This window comes from Dicentrarchus labrax, unplaced genomic scaffold, assembly GCF_905237075.1.
Source record: "Dicentrarchus labrax unplaced genomic scaffold, dlabrax2021, whole genome shotgun sequence".
In the NCBI taxonomy this organism is placed as follows: domain Eukaryota; kingdom Metazoa; phylum Chordata; class Actinopteri; family Moronidae; genus Dicentrarchus; species Dicentrarchus labrax.
Genome location: NW_026136719.1, coordinates 14,877,738 through 14,903,950, shown reverse-complemented (window position 1 = coordinate 14,903,950; position 26,213 = coordinate 14,877,738). Strand labels below are relative to the sequence as shown.

The 26,213-nt window shown below is 38.1% G+C and overlaps 1 protein-coding gene across 1 annotated transcript in view; it reads left to right on the top strand.

Moving 5' to 3' along the window:
• Positions 1-2,165: 2,165 nt before the first annotated feature.
• mybpc3 (myosin binding protein C3) overlaps positions 2,166-26,213 on the top strand; it is a 34,070-nt gene continuing 10,022 nt past the window's right edge. The window contains exons 1-24 of the mRNA XM_051379836.1: positions 2,166-2,210; positions 6,551-6,820; positions 8,673-8,804; positions 9,382-9,459; positions 9,848-9,996; positions 11,228-11,345; positions 11,494-11,542; positions 12,645-12,683; positions 14,657-14,716; positions 15,636-15,659; positions 17,386-17,549; positions 17,647-17,779; positions 17,963-17,965; positions 18,145-18,269; positions 18,369-18,474; positions 19,334-19,500; positions 21,393-21,558; positions 21,640-21,746; positions 21,858-21,887; positions 21,972-22,111; positions 22,606-22,677; positions 23,942-24,101; positions 24,305-24,409; positions 24,538-24,726. Of these exons, the coding sequence (XP_051235796.1) occupies positions 2,186-2,210; positions 6,551-6,820; positions 8,673-8,804; positions 9,382-9,459; positions 9,848-9,996; positions 11,228-11,345; positions 11,494-11,542; positions 12,645-12,683; positions 14,657-14,716; positions 15,636-15,659; positions 17,386-17,549; positions 17,647-17,779; positions 17,963-17,965; positions 18,145-18,269; positions 18,369-18,474; positions 19,334-19,500; positions 21,393-21,558; positions 21,640-21,746; positions 21,858-21,887; positions 21,972-22,111; positions 22,606-22,677; positions 23,942-24,101; positions 24,305-24,409; positions 24,538-24,726 (2,611 nt within the window). The 5' untranslated portion in view covers positions 2,166-2,185. The remainder of the gene's footprint in view (positions 2,211-6,550; positions 6,821-8,672; positions 8,805-9,381; positions 9,460-9,847; positions 9,997-11,227; positions 11,346-11,493; positions 11,543-12,644; positions 12,684-14,656; positions 14,717-15,635; positions 15,660-17,385; positions 17,550-17,646; positions 17,780-17,962; positions 17,966-18,144; positions 18,270-18,368; positions 18,475-19,333; positions 19,501-21,392; positions 21,559-21,639; positions 21,747-21,857; positions 21,888-21,971; positions 22,112-22,605; positions 22,678-23,941; positions 24,102-24,304; positions 24,410-24,537; positions 24,727-26,213) is intronic.

The window sequence follows — 26,213 nt, the reverse complement described above, 5'->3', positions numbered from 1 at the left end:
ATCCCATAAGAAATGAATGCGGGTCATTTTTGACCCACTTATGGAGGCTTGGGGTAGTAATACAAAAACTACAATTTCGAAAAATGTATAAAAGGTAAGTTAAAAATTTAAAGGGCATTTTATCAATAACATGTTTTTTGAGCTATACCTGGAATATGAAACGATAACAACTTTTCATTGGTAAATGGTAAATGGACCTGTACTTGTATAGCGCCTTTCTAGTCTTCCGACCACTCAAAGCGCTTTTACACTATGTGCCCTTTCACACACATTCACTCAGTGATGGCAAAGTCCATCAAACAGAAACTAACATTCATACACATTCACACACTAATGCCCCGCATCAGGAGCAATTTGGGGTTCAGTATCTTGCTCAAGGATACTTCGACATGTGGCACCAGGAGCTGGGGATCGATCCCACAACATTCCGATTAAGGAACAACCTGCTCTGCCTCTGAGCCACAGCCACCATTACAAAGATATTGCAAGAAAACGACCTCACCGGTTCATTTTAGACCCACTTATGCATTTGAGGGTTAAAAAAACCTTATCAGATGAAATTCGGTTCAATAAAATATAGAAAAAACACTAAAAACCTCAAATGCAATGAAATAACAAATATAATTAAGAAAAAACTGTAATGCAAAGGAGTAATAACTTGTATGTAATGCAGTGCTGTGTGTAAATATACAAACTGCACCTGGTGTCCCAAGAGCCAACAGCTCCCCTCAATGGTCAAGCTGTAATTGATATCCATAACTAACAGGTGAGAAGATGAAATAAAGTGGCCTTGAACAGAATGGAACAGAATAAAATACAATACAATCTGTGATGTGAAAAATAATTTTGAATTTGTTTTATTGTTATTACTTTTATTACATTTTCTGCTGTATTTATGTGTACAAACAGTGAATTTTTTTTTTTTAACCTTGAGCTGAGGTAATATTCTGAGTGATTATCACTGATTATTTGTTTTGTACATTTGTTTAAGCAACCCTGTCATTTGACTTGTATTTGAAGTTCCTGGCAGCTTTTATACATTGTTAGAAGTACAATATGTGGTTGTGGCTATAGGGGCGTCTCTCACATCAGAGAAACAACAAAAGAAAAAGACTAATGTTGTGAAATAGCGTGGGATCAGTTGAGTGGTTGTCTTCATCTTCATTGTTGTCATTACAGTCAGTTAGGATTCCTGCATTGTTAATTGATCATGGGGTTTTTACTGGAAGCCAAATTATCCACAAAAGTCTCCGACCGATGACTAAAATCCTTCATCTATTTGCATCTAAAAAGTGTATCGTAAATATGTGAACTTCTGACAGACACCCACAACACTTACAAAAGGAACATGACAGTCAGTCCATTGACAGTCAACTAGTGTAATCCACCTTTACCTGAATAAAATTATAGATTTCTCTGGGTTTGAACACTGTTGGAAACATTTAATCACAGATCAGCAAAAATATAAAATAGGTCTCGTGTTTATAGACATTTTAATGTGAAAATGTTACATATTATATCTTTAAATTGAAACAATTATAAGTCAGTCTTAGTGAGTGATGTAAAAAAAAAGGATACGATGTGACAGACGGACAGTTTTTAAAGGTGCTGTACGAAAACAAGCAAAAACGTATTAAAATTAACCTGGACTCCAGAGGGTTAGTAAGTCTGCAAAGGAGGTTTCCTTTAAGACCCTGTCCATCAAGACACATTCATCCCTGACAACAGACAGAACAAAGCCGTGTGGCTCTCTTATCCTCAACCATGCTCTCATATTAACTCTTAAATTTACAGGGTGACTGGGTGCAGCACAGATGTGAAGAGAGCAAACTTTTTTTTGGATTCAAAGTTCTAAATTTAGCCCTACATCCTTTCCCCTCCCTCCCAAAGCCTATCAGTCAGCCGAGGTGTTGGAGGAAAGGATGGTTGAAATAGACTTAACTGGGGGTGGGCTGGGGGCAGAGTTGCTGCTGGAATGGAATGAACTTTGATGAGGAGTACAAGGGGGTGGTTGTTGTTTTTTGGGCATTGCATTGGACCTGGAAAAAAAAAAGTGGCAGGAGTGGTGGGATGGTTCATGAAAGGAGGGGGCGCACCACTATTAAAGGCATTGGGGGTTGAGATAGACAGCAGACTGTTTAGGAACAGTGATTCACGCTGTGGAGGATAGAGGAGACCATTCAGGATGCCAGAGCCAGTCAAAAAAGCAGGTAAGTGCGCTCATTCAGCTGCTTTTGACAATTGACGTTGTAACATTTCCTTAAAACATGGAACTGTACATTGTCATTACAGTAGATTGTCTAAAAACCTAAACTTTTTGATGTTAGCATAAGTCATTTGTTAAACCATGTATGTGAAAAAGCTGACTGTACATATGCCCTATGCACACTCATTATTGTGTAGGCATGCAATGTAAGATCTTGTGGTATATTTTACTTCCTTTGTGCAATATTCTCCTTGAACAGAAACTTTAACATTTAACCAAATGTGTGAGAACATACTCTTAAGCAACTATAAACCACAACCATACTGCTTACTAGAAACCCGTACTTGCATTCAGTGATACACTGTTTGACATCATAATTGCTTAAAAAAAATGTAAGTTTGTATCATGTTTTTGGTTTAATTATGCAACGTCAGCAGTTCTTTGCCATTTTGTCACAATTAAAAGCAAATATTTTATATAAAATGTATGCAACAATGGTATAAAACTGTCGTAAATGTACAGGTTAATTATTTCCAGAAAATAACATCTGTAAAAAAAAAAGATAAATTATCATTTTTATAACAAAATAAAATAATAAGTAAGAATGCTATATACATGTATAACATTTACAATGTTATACATGTATATAACAAATGTAATATAAAAGGTGAAAAATGTTATAAATACCAATGTATTGTAAATATTAACTATGAATGAAGTGAATTGAGACAAAAATAAAACTGGGTGGTGGGTCTGCAGATAGTAGTAGCTTAAAATAAAGTCAGTGCAGTCCGGTAAAGTAACTACCTCTGCTCCCAACATATATAAATAAAATATATTCCATGGCTTAATAAGGCGGCACAAGTTGATGGGTAATGTGACGTGCCGATACTCAAGTAGCCAGTAGCCAAAAATCACAACATACTACGTGCTATTATCCATCCTTAGTTCAAAGTGTTTCCAGTGGTGTGACAGTTAGTCTAATCCCTTTTGGCTATGTCAGGATGTCAGTTAGGCGTCACACGGTCCAGGTGGAAAACATCGTCTGACGTGAAATCGACACTGTCGCATTTCCAGCATCACTGCATTCACAAAGTACACCACTGATCCAAAAATGCCCTGTGGGATTTCATCTGGACAAATTACTTTCCACTGTTTTATTTTGTCCTCCATTCGGTGGGAATGGATTGTTGTTTGCGGAGTGAGAAGCCTGACACAGCGCGTATCAGATGTCCCAGTGCAACCCAAATGGCCAGCCTGTGTGCGCCAAGACAGTTAGTGTCATTTGTTGAGGATAATAACAGTTATGATCATCTTAAGCTTGTAGCATTACTATTAATTAATATCAGTACGCTGCAATTAACAGGATGTTTTTTAGAGTTTTTGAGTGTTTCAATAAACACGGTCGCTTTGTCAACTTGCTAGTTAATAAAAATATGTATATTAAAGGGTCTTTAATCGATATTTTTATGTTAACAATGTATCAAATGACAATATGAAAACTATGTGACAATGTGAAAGGGTCCCTTGATGAAACCACAGAGAATTATCACTTGAATCTGCAGTTCCCCCTCGGCTCTACAGAGCTTCAGGGTGATTTTCAGCTCATCGTTTGTCCGGCCCTCAACTTAACTGCTGGATGTGTGAATAAACAGCTGCTCGCTAAGAAGTTCATAAAGAGGATGATATGTCCATGTTGTGTTCAGACCCTGTTTCCGCTGCCAGATGGCCAAAAAAAAAAATCAGTTGGGGTTTAAGCAGATAAAAGATAAATTGTAATAAAAGGTGCTTTCAGGTGTGCATTATACAAACAATAGGGACCTACTAAGGAAAGTACCCTATAGTGCTAATAATGGTCACAGGGCATCTTTAAAACAAGCAACTAACTAAAATTCTCCAATAAGAAATGATTATATTCAAATGAAAAATGTGTGCATAAATCAAATTAAATAGTAGAAAAAAAAACCATTACATATGAGAAAGTCTAAAACTCCACCTAACAAACAAAAAAAATAATATGAACAGTAATTTTTTAATACAAATTGATGAAGAATTTATGTTTTCATCAATTAGAGAACATCTGTTCTGTCTGCCATGTTTATTTTATGGCTATAATAAACTTTACCAAAACAAACCTTTACAAATGCTAATTTCTATGTTCTTAAATTAACCTTACATTACCATGTAGATTATTTGTATTGTTTACCACCATGTCGTTACTACCAACAATTCATGCATTTTATATAATAACTCATATCAGGAGAGTCATTTTACTTTAAGAGTGATCAAGGTGTATAGATAAAGCAGCATGAATGACTGACAACTTGACATGAGATTGTCGTAACAGAACGCCGGCTGCAGACAGACAGAGGACACATCAATCTTTCTGTGCCTCCAGAGTCACAAAAATAGAGTCAACTTAATCCCCCAACTATGATACCTGGGTCCCTGTTGCAGCTGAAGCCTGCCAGTCTCATTTATTCGGCCAGTACATATGTATCCTATATTTAAACCCATAAGGTCATCTTGTAACACATGTAAGTTTTTGGTTCTGTGTGTTTTTTTAATGCTACGCTGAACCTGGAAACCTGGAAACCTGGAAATAATGTGAATTACGCCTACATACATTTCATGATTGCAAACACCTGGTGTTACTGTGAAACACATGTCTACTCTCAGGGCTATCAGTTGCAATCCCTATTTTTAGGTTCCTTTTTTAAAGATGACAAGTGTTTGAGAATCACATTGCTGTACACATTTTATAACTTTTCCAACAAATAAAAAAAAAGACCCCACACAGCAACAAAGACAACAGCTGGCGTTTTTCACAATGAGTGTAAAACTTACTATAAATAGTTTTTGGACAGATGGCAGACATCATGTATTGATTTCCCCCCACATTTAGGATTACTACCCATGCCTGTTACTGAGCTATGGTGTGCTGATGTTCAGTTTGTTATAGATGTTCCAGATGTATCTTTTACCATATTTGGTTTGGCTTTAGGCTGATGCATTCATTTTTATCAGACACTACAATCAAAAATGATATGTTTTTATTGAATTAATGAGATTAAATGGACTTTAATTTGACACCAGATTAACAGGACAGGAGTGACGGATATAATGTGTACTGCAGATTTTCTTATCTTTTTTGTACTTCACTCCATTTATCTGACAGCTGTAGTTAATAGTTAGTTCACAGAATAATATTTAACATACATATTCAACATATGATCAGGTTGTGAGGTATAAACTGTTAATGATTACAACTGCCCTGTAATATATAAATTACTTTAGTTCCACACCAGTTCATATTTGCATGTACAATAATAATATAATATTAAAATAGAAAGACAGTGTTTTTGTACTCTTTTGATACTTAAAGTTCATTTAGCTGCTACTTCTCTACTTACTGAAGTAAAAGTAAAGTAAGTGTTTTACTTTATTTTTACATTGTGGTATTACTAAATTTAGTTATGTGAATACATAATCCACGGCTGTTCTCAAGTATCTCAATAGCCTTTTAACACAATTACAATTTGAATGGGTTCCAGAGGCCACATTATCATCACAAGGACAGTATTGTTGAGTTGCCATTCAAATTTAGTTTTTCATGACTCTAATAAATTGGTGTTTATGTTGAATAACCCTCTGTGTTTCCAGTGCTTTTAACTTCTGTTCTTTTGAACGAGGCCATCTATTAACTCATGTAATGTTTATATTTACTCATCTGTCATCACTCCCAGTATTCTTTTGTAAACACAAAAACAATGCAAAGACAATACCAAGACAACACAAATATGACTCGTTACAAAGCCAGATGTTCATGCTTTCACATTCTGCGTTGAGTGAAAAAAAAAAAAGGCAAATTCACTGGTTTTCAGTTAGCCCCACCCAGTGTGCTGGAGACTGTACAACACTGTATTTTTTCAACATGAGTAGCTCCACTCAGGGCATGAGCTTTCTACCTCTTCTTCTTTTGCTGAAATATGAATTGCCCCACCCCACTTCCTCTCTCTCTCTCTCTCTCTCTCTCTCTCTCTCTCTCTCTCTCCTTTTTTATCTTTCTATTTTTCTGCAAGTTGTGACAGTATATGTGTTGTTCTTTCTTCCAAGATTAGGTTTCAATAAAACAAAGACAACACAAACAGTATTTTGGGTCTGTTTATTTCATTCAACAAAACCTGTTATTAGTTTTTGTCACAATGTAACATCAGTGGCCACTCATCCAGACCATTATAGTACCTGTGTTTCCTCCTCTTGGCAATTTTATTATACCCGACACCCTCGAATTTACACTCCAAAAAACTTACTTTTTATTATGAACTCACCCTCCCTCTTCAGTTTCAGCATTTTCCAAGAAACCAAAGACTCAGGAGGCTGAAGAGGGGTCCTCTGTGGTATTTGAAGCAGAGACAGAGAAGCCTGATGCTAAAGTAAAATGGCAGTGCAACTCAAAGGACATTGCCAGTGGCAACAAATACGCGATCACAGCTGACGGAAACAAGCACTCCCTCGCTATAAAAGCTATTACCAAGGAAGATGCCAATGTCTATGCAGTGATTGCTGGGGGGTCAAAGGTCAAGTTTGAGCTGAAGGTCACATCAAAGCCAGGTGGGAGACTTTGATGCTGCAGCTGTACATTTGAGGTCTCTGCTTGCTCACCTGAAGGCTGTGTAGTCGACACAGAGCACAAAGCATAATGGAGCACTCAATGCAAAAAAAACACTGAGGCTGTAAATACTTGATGCACTTGCATGCACTTGATGTTTCTGCACATGGACTCACATTCTGCACCGTCTGACAGCTGCTCACAAACACGTCTCTGAAACAGGTTTGTGTGGCCTGTCTTTAAAAATGGAATAGTTTGACTTTATGGGAAATACGCCTATTAGCTTTCTTGCAGAGAGTTAGATGAGAAGATCAATACCACTCTTATTGTCGCCCCTTAAATGTAAAGGTGAGCCACCCTTTAAAGGTCACTAATTAACACCTTATATCTCGAATCAAGCTCGTCACTTTGACCAGAAGAGACTCTAGAAAGCCACTGTCAGGAAATAGTCCAATACATAATCTGTGGATGTATTAAAGCTCCAGTTTGACATATTTAGGAAGATCTATTGGCATAAATTGGATATAACATTCATAGGTGTGTTCTCATAAGTGTATAATCACCTGAATATAAGAATAAGAGAAGAATAAGATTACCTTTTTTTTTATCTACAGAGGGAGCGGCTCCTCTTCTATGGAAACGACCATGTTAAACTGCCATGTTTCTACAGTAGCCCAAACCAAACACTGGCTCTAGATAGGACCTTCTGTGCTTTTCAAGATTTTTGCGGCATCCATAGTTTCTCCTTCGCACTTGGTTGAGTGAAGGGGTTTCAGTTGGTTGCACTCTGTCATCTCACCACTAGATGCCACTAAATCCTACACACAGGTCACAACTGGATACAGGTGCTTATGGCTTTTTTCATTCAAAGGAATGGGTGCCACAATCGAGTCTTGTATACAGTTTTTAATAATATATCCATGACAACCAGGACTTGACATTTTACACTAAACAAACAAGATATAACAAGTTAATTTAATACTCAGTTTCCTCATGCTTCCAGTCTTTATGCTTCATATTTACTGTACAGACATGAAAGTGGTATCAATCTTTTCTTTTGACTGTCAGAAAAAGAGTGAATTAGCCTATTCTCCAAAATGTCAAACTATTCCTTTAAGGATCTGGATATATGCAATCATTGGCTCAATCAAAGTCATTTTGATCAAATCTCTACGGCACTGCACTGTATGCTGGAATGACTAAGTGTGCTAAGCGTGTCACAGAGCAACATTTGTGCCATTAGTCTGTCAGCTTGATCCCCTGAGGTCGTTTGTTTGGATTTGATAAGGTGGAAACAAATCTCAAAGAAAAGCAGCAGACTAATGGGCCCAGTGTGCTACAAGAGAGTCTGTGGCTCGTATCATAGCCAGCCTTACTCCGTCTGTATGCCGACCTTGACCCTCACACCAACACATTATTTCCTCATGAGTAACCACCACTTGTCTGGCGCTTAGGATAGGCATGAGAGGCAGCTGATAACACATGGAAAACCAGTTGGCCATTTGAAGATGATAAGACATAAGAAATATTTGGGTGATAAATGTTCGCCGGAGAATATTTTCACTCTGTCAGAACAGAGTTTAAAAGAATATTAACTTTTTACTGATTATGTGTCTTGGTACACAAAATATAGGCTCTGTTTTTCACAATATGTGTTAAGTCTTTCTTAAAATGTCACTTAAACAAACAAAAAAATCTGCCTTTTACACATATTTTACTAGACAAATACTGACACAGACACTGGCTGTTTGGAGCAGATTACTTGTTAATAGCAGTACAGTGTATGGACCCAGTGTTTTTCTATTGTACGTCTTACTTGTGACTTTCATTATCTCTGTGGGGACGGTAACACAGAAGTTCCAGTTGAGGCCCCTGCTGATGGACCCAAGGAGTCCATTGTGGAACCAGAAGCCCCCCCTCTGCCTGTAGCAGCACCCACAGAGGCTCAGACTGCTGCCCCAGCACCTGATGCTCCTCCAGCTGAGGGTGAGTTACTCAGTTCCCACATTCATTCATTCAGTGAGTCACTCATTCACTCATTAACGTACATAATACTGTCCAGTCTATCAAGATCTTTGAGCGTTTCCTGAAAATGTCTGAAATGCTACATGCACAGTACATGCTTACATACAATGTGTTGGGACTAGCGGCCATTAATCTGCCAAAGCATTGCATTTTTACACCAACTAAAATAAACAAATCACCTAACAGTTCAGTAAATATTATATATGCAATATTCTGCTTTTAATACTTTGATTGAGCTCCACATATTTTGGAATGTCCTGCTGATGATCTGCTTGAAAAAATTATTGGCAGTAAATGCAATTTTTTAATCCATGTTCAGAAGATCAAATGATTTTTATACTGTACCCAAAGTGTCTTGAAATATCTTAAAATGTCACTGGTGTAGCTGAAACCTTTATACGCGATATGCTTCAACAACAGAATGAAGATGATTTCATTTCCTGCTCTGACTTTTTTTACTTTTGAAATAAACATTGTTTCATTTTGATCCCTCAACTTCATGTTGTGGCATTCGGCTCTGATCCTGTTGGATTTTCAGACGGTCAGCCTCCTGACACTAGACAGGACCTTACTGGACTATTCACAGAGAAACCGCAGAGTGGAGAGGTCACTGTCGGTGAGTGGTTCAAATACAGGAATTCTTCTAATATATGGGAAATTATCTAAAATATGAGTCAGTTGCCCCCTTAGAGGAAGTCGCACTGAGTTGGGCAAGGTATTGGGAAATCTATGGAAATAATAATAAGCTGGTGCTTTTAATTGAAAACTGTCATTTTTAACAAATTATACATTTTAGTCTTATTTTTAACTTTGCCAAACAGATAATGTACATCCTAGATCTATGTGATGAAATAATGTATACTGATGTTTATATGCACAGAGATATAACATGACATCGTAGTATGCTGATCATTTGAGTAAGACACAACCAAAAAGCTGCACTGGATGTCAGAACCTGGAGCATAATGTGTTGTGATCACATGACAAACTATTCCTTTGCATAGGTGAAAACATCACGTTTGTGGCTAAAGTGAATGCTGAGTCATTGCTGAAGAAACCCACCGTCAAATGGTTCAAAGGGAAGTGGATGGACCTCGCCAGCAAGTCTGGGAAACACCTGCAGCTGAAGGAATCGTATGACCGCAACAATAAGGTAGCCTAATACTGCAGACATGAAGACTAAAATGTAGACATTAGCAGACAAAAACCGTCACACTTTGATTTCATACACATCCCAACACGTATCTGTAGGATTGTGAGCTCTTAAAAACGGCTCATCATATGTCATTTTATTATTATTAGTTAAAAACTGCAATATGTATCATTTTACTTTGAGGTAACAGAGGTGTTTCGCAAGTCTTAAACTTCTCACCCTCAGTTTTGCAAGCTCTTGCCTCAGTCACTCATCCTGATAACGTGATGAACCGCATGCACGCTATCTTAAAGGTAATGTTATTGGGAGACTGGAGGACATGTTGGCCCCAACAGATTTCATTTCAGATGGTGAGGGAAACATTTACAAGGAAAAGAAAGTATAGCAGTATAATCAGTGGCACGAAGATCCCAAATCTGAAACTAACTAATAATAAAATGCTATAGAATCAAAATCAGAATCACTTTCATTAGCGGTATTTACACGTACAAGGAATTTGACTGGTTTTATGTTCAATTCAATTCAATTCAATTTTATTTGTATAGCGCCAATTCATAACAGAAGTTATCTCAGGACACTTTTCAAATAGAGCAGGTCTAGACCGAACTCTTTAAAACATTAATTACAGAGACCCAACAGTATCACCATGAGCAAGCACTTGGCGACAAGGGCAAGGAAAAACTGCCTGTTAAAAGGCAGAAACCTAGGACAGATCCTCCGGCTCTAGGTGGGTGGTCGTCTGTCTCGACCAGTTGGGGTGAGAGAGAGAGAGAGAGAGAGAGAGAGAGAGAGCGAGAGACAGACAGACAGACAGGTGCACTGCAACAACAGTATTGGCAATGGCAATCTAGCAGGACCATGGCAGGAGGCTCCACCAGGATCGACAAGAACCTGCGAGACGAGACAGCACAAGAACTCCAGGGAAGAAGTGAAGTTAGTAACATGCATTAATGGAACATGAATGAGTGCAGAAAGAGAGAGGAAGGGAGGAGCTCAGTGCACCATGGGAAATCCCCTGATAGTCTAGGCCTATAGCAGCATAACTAAGGGATGGTTCAGGACTCACCTGATCCAGCCCTAACTATAAGCTTTATCAAAGAGGAATGTCTTAAGCCTACTCTCGATGTTGCTCTCAATGTTCATACACAGAATAGGCAGAAATAAACAGGACAAGAAGCTCAACAAAATAGACATAAGCTTTTCACATCTCTCCTCATGTATGTGGTTGCAGATCTATACGTTTGAGATGCAAATCATCTCAGCCAAGCCTAACTTTGCCGGAGGTTACAGATGTGAGGTTTCATCTAGGGACAAGTTTGACAGCTGTAACTTTGAATTGGCTGTACATGGTGAGTGGGCTTATTGTTGGAATATTGTTTTACTTTTGTATGTGCTAGTTTGTTTGTTGCACTCATTAATGTTTGTAATACCATCATTTCAGTCACTAATTGGATTCTCTTGTATCACAACGACTTTGGTGCTTGCTCTATGTTTCAGAGGCTCGTGCTGTTGAAGGTTTTGACATAAGAGCCGCTTTTCGGCGCACGTAAGTTTCATGAGACTTTTTTACTTTGTACAAAACACAAAAATGCCATTGGTCACATCATATTTGTTTACATGCTGATCAATTAGTTTCCTTTTTTCCATGTCAGTTTCTCATTGAAGGTTTGACTGGTGGTCCCCTGACACATTTCATTAATAGAGTTACACGACTATAAAAGTCAGTCTGTATTTATTTTCTTTGCAGGGCTTCAGAAAAGTTACATTAGATACTGAAATCAGTTACAAAGATAACTCACTTTTAACTAATACAATAATATAAATGTTGATTCACATTCATACATATACATTCATTCAGTCAGTTAAATGCTCATTTCATATATTGTTAAAAACTCTAAGTAAAAAAAAAACCTATTATCTTTTTTAAACAAAGAATAATATTGCAAAGGACGATTCCAGCTTGAATTGTTTCTGAAAGCAATATAGTTTATACTGGACATTTTTAACATCATGTTTTCTTATGATAGAAAAACCACAAAGCTTTAAGTAACATTAAATAAATTACACAAATCACTCAATCGAGAATAAAACTAAACTGATACAATTATGCATTAAATTAATGTCAATGTTTCCATTTCAGTGTTTTTTATTTTATTTTAAATTCTGCCAAATCTAAAGTTAATTTAAAAAATAAGTTTATTTTTCCATGAGACAGTTATCATGTGATAAAGTTACAGTAAAACATATTCACTGCAGTGATCTATTTATGGTTTGTTCCAGGTCAGGTGTATTTAATATTTAACATATAAATACATATATTTATAAATATGAATATGAATATTTTATGCACCCTCCAGTGCACTTTACTCTGAAAAGGCATTCTGACAGTAATTAGTGTCCAAAAGAGCTTGAGTACTGAAAACTCATTAGTTTCAATAGTCTAACTAGAAACCAAAAATGTATACCATCAGTTGATCAGGAGCAAAACTGTAGCCATTTATATGTTGCCAGAATTAATTAACCCAGATTTTATATGAATCATTATATTGACTAAATGAGGAGGTTAAAAGGAGTTTAGAGACACAGTTGCCAAACTTCAGTGGAGTATTTTCTGTGTAACAATAACTGTGGAAATGCTAACCTATTAGGAGTGAAGCCGGTAAGAAGAGAAGTGGACCACAAACAAGGTAGTAAAGGGGTTTGTTGCAACAACGGAGGCTCGTATTCAAACTCTGAGGACTTGTTTAAAGAACAGAGAAATCAGGACCAGGATCAGAGACTCTTTCTCTCTCCTGTGGCCTGTTTCTTCTCTGCCTTCAAGTCAAACAGAACCAGTGTTGTGGATGGTGCACCCTCCAATCTGCTGAATTTTAAGTGAACGACCACAGAACGAAGACCACGAGAGAGCTGACAGGATTCAAATTCTAAATCCTGGATGTTGTCGCCAGTAGCCAGGTCTTGATTTGGTGAGATTTGGTTATTAAACTATTAGGTAACAGGCGCTGGTTGCAGTCATGAGCTCTCTCTGATCTACTCCTGGGTCTCACTCAAAACAGCAGAGCCAGCTGCACAAACAGCTACCCGGCAGAGTGAGCTTTGACGGTGGTTTGATCATGCTGAAAGTGCAGGATGTGCTAAGACACACAGGCTTTTCAGTTGTTCGTGCTCTTCCACAGGGTTGCCACATAGAGGAAGCGCAGCTATGGTGTGTTGTAACTCACCGCATAAACCAGATACTCAGCTTCTAATCCTACTGTTGGATCAGACGCAGGAGACAAGCACACAGTCAAACCTATGCCCTTGTCTTTATCTTTCATCCCACTGATTAGAGACAAGCGGACCCTGTGGTGACCATTGTTTTCCTTTAACCTTGAGTGTTTTGTATTGTCCTTGCTTGGATGACTGTCGCTGCTCATGGCTTTAAAGGAATAGTTCGACATTTTGGGAAATGTGCTGGGTTTTTTTGAGAGTTACATAAGAATATTGCGGCCACTCTTATTTCTGTATGTTTGAAGCTATAAAGCCAGGAGGTAATTAGCTTAGCTTGGCAGGAGTGGAAGCAGGGAAGCAGCTACCTCCTGGGCTGAAGTGGCAAAAACTGCAGTTTCTTGCTGCTAAATCTAATTAGCTTTTCTAATTGTAGTTAGCAGTGCACTTTTGCACTTATTGTGGACAAGACGTGTTCATATTTGTAAGAAAGATAAGACGTATACTATAGCATGAAAGCTAATGTAGGCTGTTGTCTGGCTGTTAGTTCATGTAAAGTTTCTGGTTTTATTTTACGTTTTTAATCAGAAGGAAACACAGGTCATGAGATTTGCACAGCAGCATGATGTAGAAAAAAATTTGATTCGACTTGGAGTTAAACAAAAGTTCAGACACCTCTGAAGTAGTATAAGTACTGTAAATAGGTGAATTTCCCAAAATGTCAAACTGTTCCTTTAAACATGGCAACACCTTTCTCTCCAACAAACCATCTGCTTGTACATTCACTTCTTTAAAGGTCTTGTGTGTAATATTTAGGAGACTCTATTGGCAGACATTTAATATTATAATAGTATGTTTTCATTAGTGGATAATCACCTAAAAATAAGACATTTTTATTGCGTTCGTTTCATTAGAATGAGCTGAAGCAGCGGGTCCTCTTCTAGAGAGGCCGCCATGTCGAACCACCATGTTTCAACAGAAGCACAGTATGGACAAACCCAACACTGGATGTAGATAGGCCCTTTTCACAAGATTTCACATGGACTTTAGTTTCTCCTACTCCGCTTCCCGTTCCGGGAGGTTGAGGCAAGGGTGGTGCAATCACCAACTACACAGCTAGATGCCACTAAATCCTACGCACTTAGACCTTTAAATGCACTTATTTCCTTTCAGTCTTAAAGAGTGATACTGTGCAATCCAATTTCTCTTCTTTGTGTTGAGCAGTATCATACTATTATATATATATATATATAGTATTATATTATATATAGTATAGTACTCTAGCATATTGGAGCAAGGGTAAACAGGATTGTGTCAAGGCCTAGAAATGTGCATTGTTTTATTTAAAACAAACCATGTCTTTGAAGCATTTATCTTTGCTTTTGGAGAAATCAAGTAGCGTACTGTGCTGTTAATGTTGATGTTTTGTTGCTGGTGACTGATATTTTTGCAGTAGCACAGATGGAAAAGATGACTCAGGAGAGCTGGACTTCAGTACCTTATTAAAAAAGAGGTGGGCAATTACAAATAATTTAGACAATAATTTAGTTTCTTTACTTTCAGGATAATACTTTTTTTTTTGTCACTTTGTATAATCTAACTGTGTCTCATTTTCACTTTTTCTGGACCGCCCTGCATCTTCAGAGAGTAAGCTACTTCTAAGTTTGCACACTAAAAGCTGGAATAACCTTATAACACTTACCTGCATGAAAACAGGCCTAAACATTAACTCACGAGACACAATTATAAATTAGCACAACATGATGTGTCCAATGTCTCAGGATTTTAACTTTTGAGTTTGCAAAATCTTCTTCAAATCATTAAATTTGTATGCCAGTAGAAATACCATGTACAATCATATTGAAACAGAACAAAGTCCTGGTTTCCACCCATATGTGATCCTGATAATATAGTTTCCCTACCTTATCTCACTTTTATCATCACACTCATCATATTCTACATTAATCCTGTGATCACTAATATTGTATTTTCTGTCTTGAAGGCCTTCTCACTCATACTAGAAGAATAACACATATTGTTTATGGTCAATGAGATTCTCTATGCGAGCCCTCTTTGAGTAAAGAAAGACTTTTACTCAAAAACAAAAGTCCCTTTCCCAACACATGGAAAATCTCTTCTGTGTATCATAAACTGTTACCAGATATTTATTGTCCCCTGTGCTCAAGAAGATTGGACACCATGTCAAATTCCAAACAAATAATTATGTTAACATGTGATTTTAACTGACTGGTGTTGTTGATATTGTGCAGGCTTGCTTCACTGATTAACTACTGGTATAATATTTAAGGTGTGATTCGTTTTAAAGGCATATTTCTAATATGCTGATTGCGTTGCTTTTGAAATGCTGTGTTTTAACTTGTCTGGTTTGTTTTGCCATATTTGCCTCTTGGGTTCAACCTCTGAATGAGCAGCAGTTTCTTAAAATCCTCCAATCGGTAAGAAACTGCTGACGTGCTGTCTGGGTATTGCTGGAAAACATTGTTGTGCATGCTTTGTCGTCTGTCAGCATTCAGTTTTTTAAAGACTTGCATTTATTTATTAGATAACAATTAACATTTTACTGTATTATCACATTATAATGATAATAGGTATGGTAATTATTGTTTAATAATGAATCTATATAATGAGAATACAAAGAAATACAATGTTAACTAATCTATATCATAAATTATATAGTGTAAATTATTTAATCATACGTGCACAATCAACCCTGAGTGTTAATCACAGTAGTTTCAACAGTGGTGGAAAGTATTTAAGTACATTTACTCTTTACTTTCTAATTCTGAGGGACTCGTACTTTACCTAGGTTTATGCTACTTCGTACTATAATTCCAGCTCATACACAGGTTGTACTTTTTACTTGTTACTTTGCATTAAAAGATTCTCCATCCAAAATATCATCTTATAAAATATGATACATTGTTGTAGATTAAACTATCCAAAATTATTTAAAGTAGTTAAATTTAGCTCCAACTTGATCAGCTGGCAACAGCAAAAAGTTACTCACACATTAATAATAATTATCACAATTAAATCCGTGACACTAAGCAGGCCATTTCCTGGATAATGAGTACTTTTACTTTTTATACTTTAAGTTTTTTATGTACTTTACTTATTTAAGATTTTAATATGAAAAGTATTTTTGTACTGAGGTATTGCTGTAGTACATTGAATACTTCCACTACTGATAAACAGTTAAGAAATACTTACACATGCAGTGATACACAGATAATAGACTCAGAAGACTGAACAAGGCAGGTGATGTGGAAAAGCCTTTTACCCACTTGGTCAATCAAGCTTAGAGCGAGCAACAACAACAACAAAGAGACACAGACAGCTTGAACACGAGGCAGCTTAGGCAGGATGATCTGAACACTGCTGCCTGTGTACACTGCACTGGTGAAGTGATGAGTTGATGGAAGGAAGCTGCACACAAAGCCTGTCAGGTGATTGGCGGAGGTAGATAAGTTGCTGGGGGCACCTAGTGGACAGGTGTGGTAAAAACAGACAGAGGGAGGGAGATGTAGAGAGAGAGAGGAGAGAGGAGGAGGGGGAAGACAGTGCAGCTATCACTAGCTATCACAAAGCATTTAAGACTAAATGGGGATGATACTGACTAGTAAAATCTAAGTCATTTACCTTAAACCTTAAATTTATCTCATTGTTTTATCAGAGAAGTTATTCACATCAGATGTGGTGAGGGAGGTGGGCTGTTTACAGCTGGGCAGTACAAAAATCTTTAATATAATATTTGTTTAAATTAATTAACACAAGGCCTTAAACATACATAAACATTATCTTGTGTATATTTGGGCACACAAAACAACAAATGGTTGTGAAAGGGAAGTGGTATAATAATTAGCAATATCAAATCAAACAAACACTTTGTGATCATGGAGGAAATTATCATTTTTGTATAGAAACCACTGTAATACAATGTAATATATACCATTATCAAACCACTGATCATTTTATATGTTATCAGTTAGTAAACAATGTATGACTAATCATCTGCTGCTTGTTAGTTTTCATTAATAGTGAATTTTGAATAGTAATAGTAATCTGTGAGGTATTACAGTAGCTCTGTTACATCCCTGTAATCTCTGTGCTTAGTGACTGGTTTTAACATCTTCCTTCCTCTGGTTGGCTTACGTGTATTAGAAACGTGCAGATGAGCTCAGAGCCGGATGTGGACGTGTGGGAGATTCTCAGAGATGCTCCTTCCTCAGAATATCAGAAGATTGCTTTTCAGTATGGCATTACTGACCTGAGAGGCATGCTTAAGAGACTCAAGAAGATGAAGAAAGAAGAGAAGAAAAGTGCAGGTTTGTGCAGAGTTTTATAATAGGACGATTCTGACGAGATGTTATATATAGACCTAATTGTAAATGATTATTTATGTCTAACTTCTCCAAAACTTAGCTTTCCTCAAAAAGTTGGATCCTGCTTACCAAGTGACAAAGGGACATAAAATAAAACTGGCCATTGAGGTCGCCAATCCAGATGTTGACGTGAAATGGCTGAAGAACGGACAGGAAATCCATCCAACTGGAAGGTTAGAATTTAGAGGGGAGAAGGAAACTATTCACCTCAGCTCTATAAAACATGCGGTGCCTGTACATCGTTAAAGCATTCAACAAATATCCATGATTTTACATTTCTCTATTTCTCTATTTTTCCTCTGCTTTCATCAACATGTGGATGAATTCCATACCTTGTTCTTTCATTACGTCCCTAGCAAGTAAGTGTCCAAGAGTATATAAAAAGCTCTTTCCACAACACATTTACGTTTCATCATCAATTTTATGTCTTCAACTTAATTTGCTTTGTAAAATGTTGTCAGCAAATACTGCATTAAAAAGTTTTATCCCTTAAAAAAGTATTTACAGTGTATAAAAACTCTTCCCCTCTTTTGTCAAGGTACATCTTTGAGAGCGTTGGCAACATGCGCTACCTCACCATCAACCACTGCTCCTTGTCAGATGATGCAGCGTATTGCTGTGTGGTGGGAGATGAGAAATGCACCACTGAGCTCTTTGTAAAAGGTATTTAAGTTTTAGAGTAAAAACTACAACATAACAAATCCAGAAAAAATACACATTTGCAAGAGCTTTAAGTTCTCATTCTTGTCTGTTACCTTTCAGAGCCTCCTGTCATGATTGTGAAGAATCTGGAGGATCAGATGGTCATGAAGGGTGAGCGGGTGGAGTTAGAGTGTGAAGTCTCAGAGGAAGGAGCCAATGTTAAATGGTGAGATATTCTTCTTTACACTCACAAATCTACTCACTGTTAGGAGTTACATTTTTATGATGTTGGATCATAATTCCCAAATGTCGGATTGCCAGGTCACTAAATCAAATCAAAACAGGTGCAATTAATCCTTTCTTTGAATTAAAAGCTAATTTTCAGTCCCTCTTACACATTGTTCATTGCTGAGACACCCAGCAGATGGCATTTGAGTTTGTCATGTCCACAGACAGAGCAATGTCTCTGTGACAGACTGAAGTATCGCTGCAAGCCATAAATTATCACCTCAGCGGAAAGGTCACGTCAGCATTTTAGTATGCCCCATGTGACCTTTATCTGAAGGAGAAAGTTACTGCAAATGCATAAAGGGCTTTTATTTTAGTCCAAAATAATTATCTTGGAAAAGAGGCCAAAGATCAATATCTGGGGGGGAAAGTCACGTGATTAATGGTAAAGACAAATTTAACATTACAAAAGGTAAGACGTATCATGATCTAAAGTCGACAAACATCAGTGATAAATAATAATGTACTAACCTTCAAATTATGTTTCTAGTCTGGTTTCCCGAACTTTCAATTAAATCTCACTATCTTCATTCAATAAATGGAGCTAGCTTAGTTGTCATCACAAGACCTAGACGCCTTACGTCTTATAAAAACCAGTCATATACTGTAGGAGCAGGAGAGATTATAACGTGTGGTTAAGAGCTCCAAATACAGCAAGAAGTCCTTTGAGCACATATTCACTTCATCATATGATATGTTTGATATTTACTGAATTATTAATCAAGTGTTCACTCTTAAAGACCTGCCCATAAGTTTTAATTATGACATGTTTTAATCATGAATTTTGGTTGCTGCAGGGAGAAAGACGGTGTGGAATTGACAAGAGACGAGTCTTTCAAGTATCGCTTCAAGAAAGATGGCTGCAAACATGTCCTGATCATTAATGAGGCCACGAAGGAAGACTGCGGCCACTACACGGTTAAAACGAATGGCGGCGAGTCTATGGCTGAACTCCTGGTGCAGGGTGAGTGCCTGTCATGCTCAGTACAGTATGAACCACTTTTGTCGCTCCAAGTGCACATTCTCATACCCTCGCAAGAGTTGTGCGGCCTTGCCACTCCCGGCATGCTGTCTATCTTTGGGATATAGTGCCATTGCCTGCATCATTCTGCCAAGGTTACCGCGGCGACGTAAGTCCACATACCAGCTAAAGTTAGAAGACGTGGACCATATTTCACCTGAAGGGCACAGGTGTGCACAAGTGACCTGGTTTGTCTCTCTACTCTTTGTTTCCCTTGTCTCAGTCGCCTGTGTTGTTGTTGTTTTGTTGTATCTTTTACATTCAATAGTTGGCATCATATGTAACTAAAAGCAGAATAAAGCCTGACATTTTAATAGTTTATAACAAAAGCAATACTATAAACTCACTCTTGACACTCACACTTGAGAGTAAAAAAATCAAGTCTTTACAAAAAATAAGTTGTTTGAAAGTATTTTTTTTTATTATAGATGATTCCTCTACTGAGGTGAGATTTTTAGATATAAGATCATTCAGTTATCTTTGCTTTAATATGGTGTTTTGAGTATATTTAAACCTACTACAAGGAGTTTTTAACTGGTTATGAAACAGTCTCAATTAAATACTAATGCCTCTATATGACCTACATAAGCACACCAGACGATCTACAAGGAGACTGGTTATTTCTATATAGTTATTCTTAATGCCTGCCTGTCATATTCTCCTTGAAATCAATTAAATGAGGCGGTGGAAACACTACCACTTTTGTCCACAGGGGCCGCCAGAATCAACAACATGAAAGTTCCTTGGTGCTGCTTTAAGACATGCCATGTTTTGCAGTTTAAGGTGGTTAAATATGCTTAGAAGTCTTAATTTCAATCCACAGGTGATCTAAAAGCGATGGATGGGGACGATTCAAACTCATCCGCACATGGACGTAGGCACAATAAAAACCCCAGCTAGTTTGACCCTCTTTATCACCCAGTAACCATTTCATCTCAGTACCATTAGTATCAAGTATTCATTAAGATCCCAAAAAAACTTGAAACCATCACATGACAGCCATCAATGTTTATAATTTGACCTTTCCTTCCTGTGTTTTCCTGTAGAGGCTATACTTTAGTCCTGGCTAAATACTGAATATATACCTTCACTTTTGCATGTATGTGGGATATGGAAATAGGTGTGTGTGTGTGTGTGTGTGTGTGTGTGTGTGTGTGTGTGTGTGTGTGTGTGTCTCTGTGTGTGTTCTAGGGGTTGTTGTGTCTAGATTTATACCCAATGTTTGTTCCTGCTCTTAGTCCAGTTAAGTTTATCTGGCCTGTTAATCGAACACCGAGCCTGCCAAGAATTACCAGCTGCCATCGTGCAGCAGGGATCAACACCTCGGTCCACAGCAGAACTCCCATTATAATGCCATTCCCACCTTATTTGCCCTCCCTGGCAATGAGCTGAAACTCCTGTAACCTTTACAGGGAGCGTAGTGTGAGTTATCTCATCCAGACAACAATTTCTTTGGGATAACTTTAATAACTCCCAAGTACATTATTTTCTTGTGATATACAGTAATAGCCTTAAGCTCCTGCATCTGGTCTTAATATCCTCCCACTTTATTTTCTACCATAAATCCAATTAACTATTCCCCTTGTGTCTGTTGCTAAGATACAACACACAAAGGCCGCACAAAGATAATGAACACCTCATGCTCAAACAGATTATTACCATATTATCCTCACATACAATAGCTGCATCTAATTTTTTATCATATTATCCTCACACATCATCATCTTATTGCATCTTATTCCACCGTCTCCCGCAGTAGCACCTCCTCTTAAGTCTGAAGGCCTCGAGAGTTTCTATTATCTGCACTCTGAGCCTATGTTTTTCTGACTGTGTAGAGAAAGAACTGGAGGTCTACCAGAGCATCGCAGACCTCACAGTGAAGGCAAAGGATCAGGCGGTTTTTAAGTGTGAGGTGTCGGATGAGACCGTGAGGGGAACCTGGTACAAGAATGGCGTAGAAGTCAAGTCTGACGCCAGAGTAAACATCACACACATTGGCCGGTGAGGACACTTTTACACTAAATATGCTGCATATATCCACCATGACACTATGAACTTCACCTAAAATTTTGACCGTTTTAGGATCCACAAACTGACCATTGATGAAGTCAAACCTGAGGATGAAGGAGACTACACTTTTGTTCCAGATGGACACGCTTTTAACCTTTCTGCCAAACTCAATTTCTTGGGTAATATTGATGCTTTTAGTTTTAACACATCAAAATTAACCTCACTCATAGCCTCACAAGCCACATTTTACTATTACTATTTCTCACTCTTTTCTTTATTTGTTTTCCTAGAGGTGAAGATTGATTATGTGCCGCGTCAAGGTACCACAAACTTACTCTCTTGTAGCATAGAGCAGTATAAATGAAACTGTTTGTTCATTTTAACTGTTTCTCTCACTTCCTAAGATCCTCCAAAGATCCACCTGGACTGTATGGGTCGCACTCCTGAGTCAACCATCGTGGTGGTGGCCGGCAACAAACTGCGTCTGGATGTCCCTATCACTGGAGACCCTGCTCCCACAGTGGTCTGGACCAAAGGAGAGAAGGTAAAACAGACAAACAGACTTCTGTTAATAATCAGCCTCTCACCCATCGACTGACATCCACCATCTGTCCAGAGCACCGTCGGTAAGGTCTGAAATCTGAAACTTGCTTCGTTCACTATCAAACATATACTTAAAAGCCTTACTAATGTTGTTAAATCCCCCAAAATGTTGGCACATTTAAACAATATTTAGTAAATTTCTAATATAACACAAGCTGAGGAGATTACACTCTTACCAACTAACTATTTTGAGCCTGAAAATAACTGAATTAAGTAGAAAAGATTTGCTCTGTAGACACACTGATGTTCTCTCTCTGGTAATAAACTTGGCTGGGATACTGAGGTCTTTTAACCAAGCTGAATAAGTACAATGCTACTTACAGCTTAATTCAATGATGCTTACTAGCGTGCTGATCCTTGAGTTGATGAGAAAGAGAGGTTACATGCCCTCTCTGTTCTCTTCAGCTTTTACCGCTTTGCTCTGCTCAAATGTAGGCTAGTTCTGTAAAACCCGATGGAGAGGAGAAAGGAGGGCCGGCGTCCTCTTGGACCCTGAAGGATGGGGAAGTAAGTGTGCATGGCCCGTACGAATATATATGCCTGTTTGTAGTTAATTGACTCTGAAAGCCAAGTCAGTATGTTGACAACATTGCCATCATGTTTTTCAATGAAGACTGAAAACACTAAGCTCACCTGTAGTGCATTGGATGTACAAATACAGCCAGTGGAGAAGCTGCAATTTACATGCATTTGACCCATTGTAAACTTGGAATTGTGTTACTGCTTGAGTTGTGAAAAGATAATTCATGCAGCCATCAAAACACAAAAAGAATTGATCTTGTAAATACTTGACTGAAAAGGTAGTGTGTGTTTGTATTGATTTACTGCTTCACAACCCCAGAGAAAGAACAGGCTGCAGCAGTAACAAGAGATACAGACAAATACATGAATATCAGCTTCTCCAGTGGCTGTCACTCTAACCGTGTGTTTTGCTTATATGTCTCAGTTTTTACAAAGAGCAAGGTGAAAAAAATAAAATACTGCATGTGGTGTTCGTCAATGTCGATAAGGTAAGAGCATGTTCCATGTTTCTTCCTGCAGACAACAGACACAGTTCAGAGGAAACTGGGCAGTAAGTATGTTTTTGTACGGTAACTCTATAAAGTGGGGAATCTTGGAATCAATGCTTAAATACAATAAAGTAATGTGAATGTATATTCTGAAGTTGTGCTGAAATGCTTCACATTTTCAGATGGTAAAGTCGGACTAAACTCAAACTAAGGCCCTTGGAACTATCTGCCTTTTTACTACACTGAAACAAAAGTCCACCATTTCTTTATTGTCATATTCAATAGAAGACACCTCTTTAAGTAAGTAGTAAGAGGACCTTGAGTTAAGTTTTTTTTTTTGTCAAACTTCTAGGTATTTTATGTTCCCCTTACATACTTTTCTCTTGAGGTTATTTTAGTTATTGTCAACCAGATCAATATATGTCAAAATAACCATACTTGCATAACTACAAGAAATCAATACATGGACTCAACTGCCTTGGTGTCTTTTCAGAAGCTGTCCAGCACCAGTCCTGCATTTTGCATGCTGACATCTTGGGTTGTGTGTTCAATTCAAACATGTAAAAATGCATGAGTTGCTCAAATACTTCAAGAAACTTTATGTTGGTGTTAACCTTTGTCATCTCTCCAAAAGTTGCATGATATTAATATGCCTCGATTAAATCTACTGTACCGCTGTCTTTGTCTAAGGTTTGTGCAACAGAACCATCGATCAGACTTCACTCAGGCACAGTCCAGTAACTCATTTTCTAATTGTATAGGTCATCACCGAGGGAGACGGTAGGGTCCACGTCGAAACCAGCAAAGGACACTGTGTCTTCACCATCGAGGGCGCAGATAGACAGGACGAGGGAATCTACTCTGTTGTGGTTCGAAACCCTGCTGGGGAGGACACTGCAGACATCAATGTGAAAGTTGTCGGTGAGACAGAGCTCCCCTGTTAATTTTATTTGTTTATTTTTGGGGGGAGGCTTTTTATGTCTTTGTTGGATAGTGAAAGACGAAGTTAGACAGGAAAGGAAGGAGAGAGAGAGGAGTGATGACATGCAGCGAAAGGCCACAGGCTGGACTCTAAGTTCACTACCTGTAAATGTAAATTTACATGTTTTTTTATTTTCCCCCAGATGTTCCAGATCCTCCCCAGGCAATCAAAATCCTCAGCGTGGGAGAGGACTCCTGTGTTGTCCAGTGGGATCCCCCTCAGTTTGATGGTGGACAGCCAATTATTGGTAAAAAAAACAAACATATTAATCTTATTGTTTATATTATTTTGAAACTACTCAGGCATCCTGCTTTATTCTGCTGATGAGCCCAAGTTTGTAACAACAACATAATTTGCTCCCATTTTATTTCTCAGGTTATGTGCTGGAGAGAAAGAAGACAAAGAGCTACAGGTGGATGAGACTGAACTTTGACCCTTACCCTGACACAACTTATGAAGCCAAGCGGATGATCGAAGGAATGGCGTACGAGATGAGAGTCTATGCAGTCAACAGCATTGGCATGTCTCGTCACAGTCCGGCCTCACAGCCTTTCGTGCCAGTCGGTGAGTCTTTACCAACAGGTTTAAATCACCTCCTCTCCCACTTGTTGTGTTCAATTAATCATTTTCAGAAATGTGCTCTACGGCATATTCATGTGACAGTTGATGGTGAGGAAGTTGACGTGTCCGTCTTTGGATGACTCTGAGGTTGTGTAATGTTTACATTGGTTGGTCTAAGGTTTCACTTGGGTCATGTGGTCTGGTTGAGAAATGTGGGACAGGGTCATGTTTGCGGTATGTTTGTTGTAATCCAAAGTGTTTGTGGATTGTGTGTAACAAAAATACAGGTTGCACATACATGATCCACAGGTCATTTGTGAGTAATGTCAGTGAGGGTGTGTGTGTGTGCCTGTTACACCACTACATGGACCAGATAGATTAGCACTGTACAGTACAATGCTAAATTATGTTTTGTTTTGTTATGTTACTTGTTAAAGAAGGGCCACACTGGCTCAGGTAGAGCATGGTTGGGGATTCCTCTTGTCTATATATCAAAGTGTCCTTGAGCAAGACACTGAACCCTAATAGGCCCTGATGGTTAAAATAGAACTCCACCAATTTAGTATTGCTCCCAACATTGTTGGACTCTCAATGACATTTTTTTTTTAAAGCAGCACAACCAGAGATATAGTTTTTTTTCATCTTAGTACAGGCTAATGTAATCTTGAGCCTCCAGCCTCAAGCAGAGGTGAGAAGTGGGCTACAGAGCTCATATATACTGTCAATGCTACAGAGCTCACTTTTTCCAACTTCAGACCCAAAGATTTTTCTCTTTTTTGAACTTGTAGTCTTCAGACCCAGCTGATGCTGACATCACTTGTGACAGAATTGTTTTTCACAAATGCAGTAGGACTCCCAAAGACCAAACCACACCCACACAGTCCTAAAGAAGTAATTTTCGAAGAGGAGTTTACGTATTTGTCCTGTCTTGATTACTTACTTAAGCCCTACTGCACTTCCCTAAGGAGTTTACTTTCTTGTTTAGGATGCTCTTTTGTAAATTCCTTGTGTAAATCTTTACTTTAGATACAGTACGTCAAGGAAATGCAGCAGGCCCTGATAAATATACAACAACACCTGGACATTCTGGTGTTTGGCAGTCAGTTTATAATATAGAAACATGAGGGGAAAAAGTTAGCTTGATAATCAGACTGAACTTTCTTCTGTGTGAACTGATCAAATCAGAGATGTGTGAGGTAGTCCAAAGGTCCAGAACAATATCCAATAAGGCAGGGGCTCAAGTTTGGATTGTCTCTTAGTCTATCACTCTTTTTTTTTTACTACCATCTCATGCTCCACTTGTTGATTTAAGAGGGAACATCATTGTATCCAGATGGCCAATGGCTTGTAAGACAGCTGATTAGGAAACTATCCATGGCATCCCTCTCTATAAATAATTGCATGGAAGCGCTCGGCCCTACTGGGACCAGCTGCTTAACACAGAGGGTTTCACGCTACTGTGGAGGCTGCTCCAGAGGAAGCATTGTTGT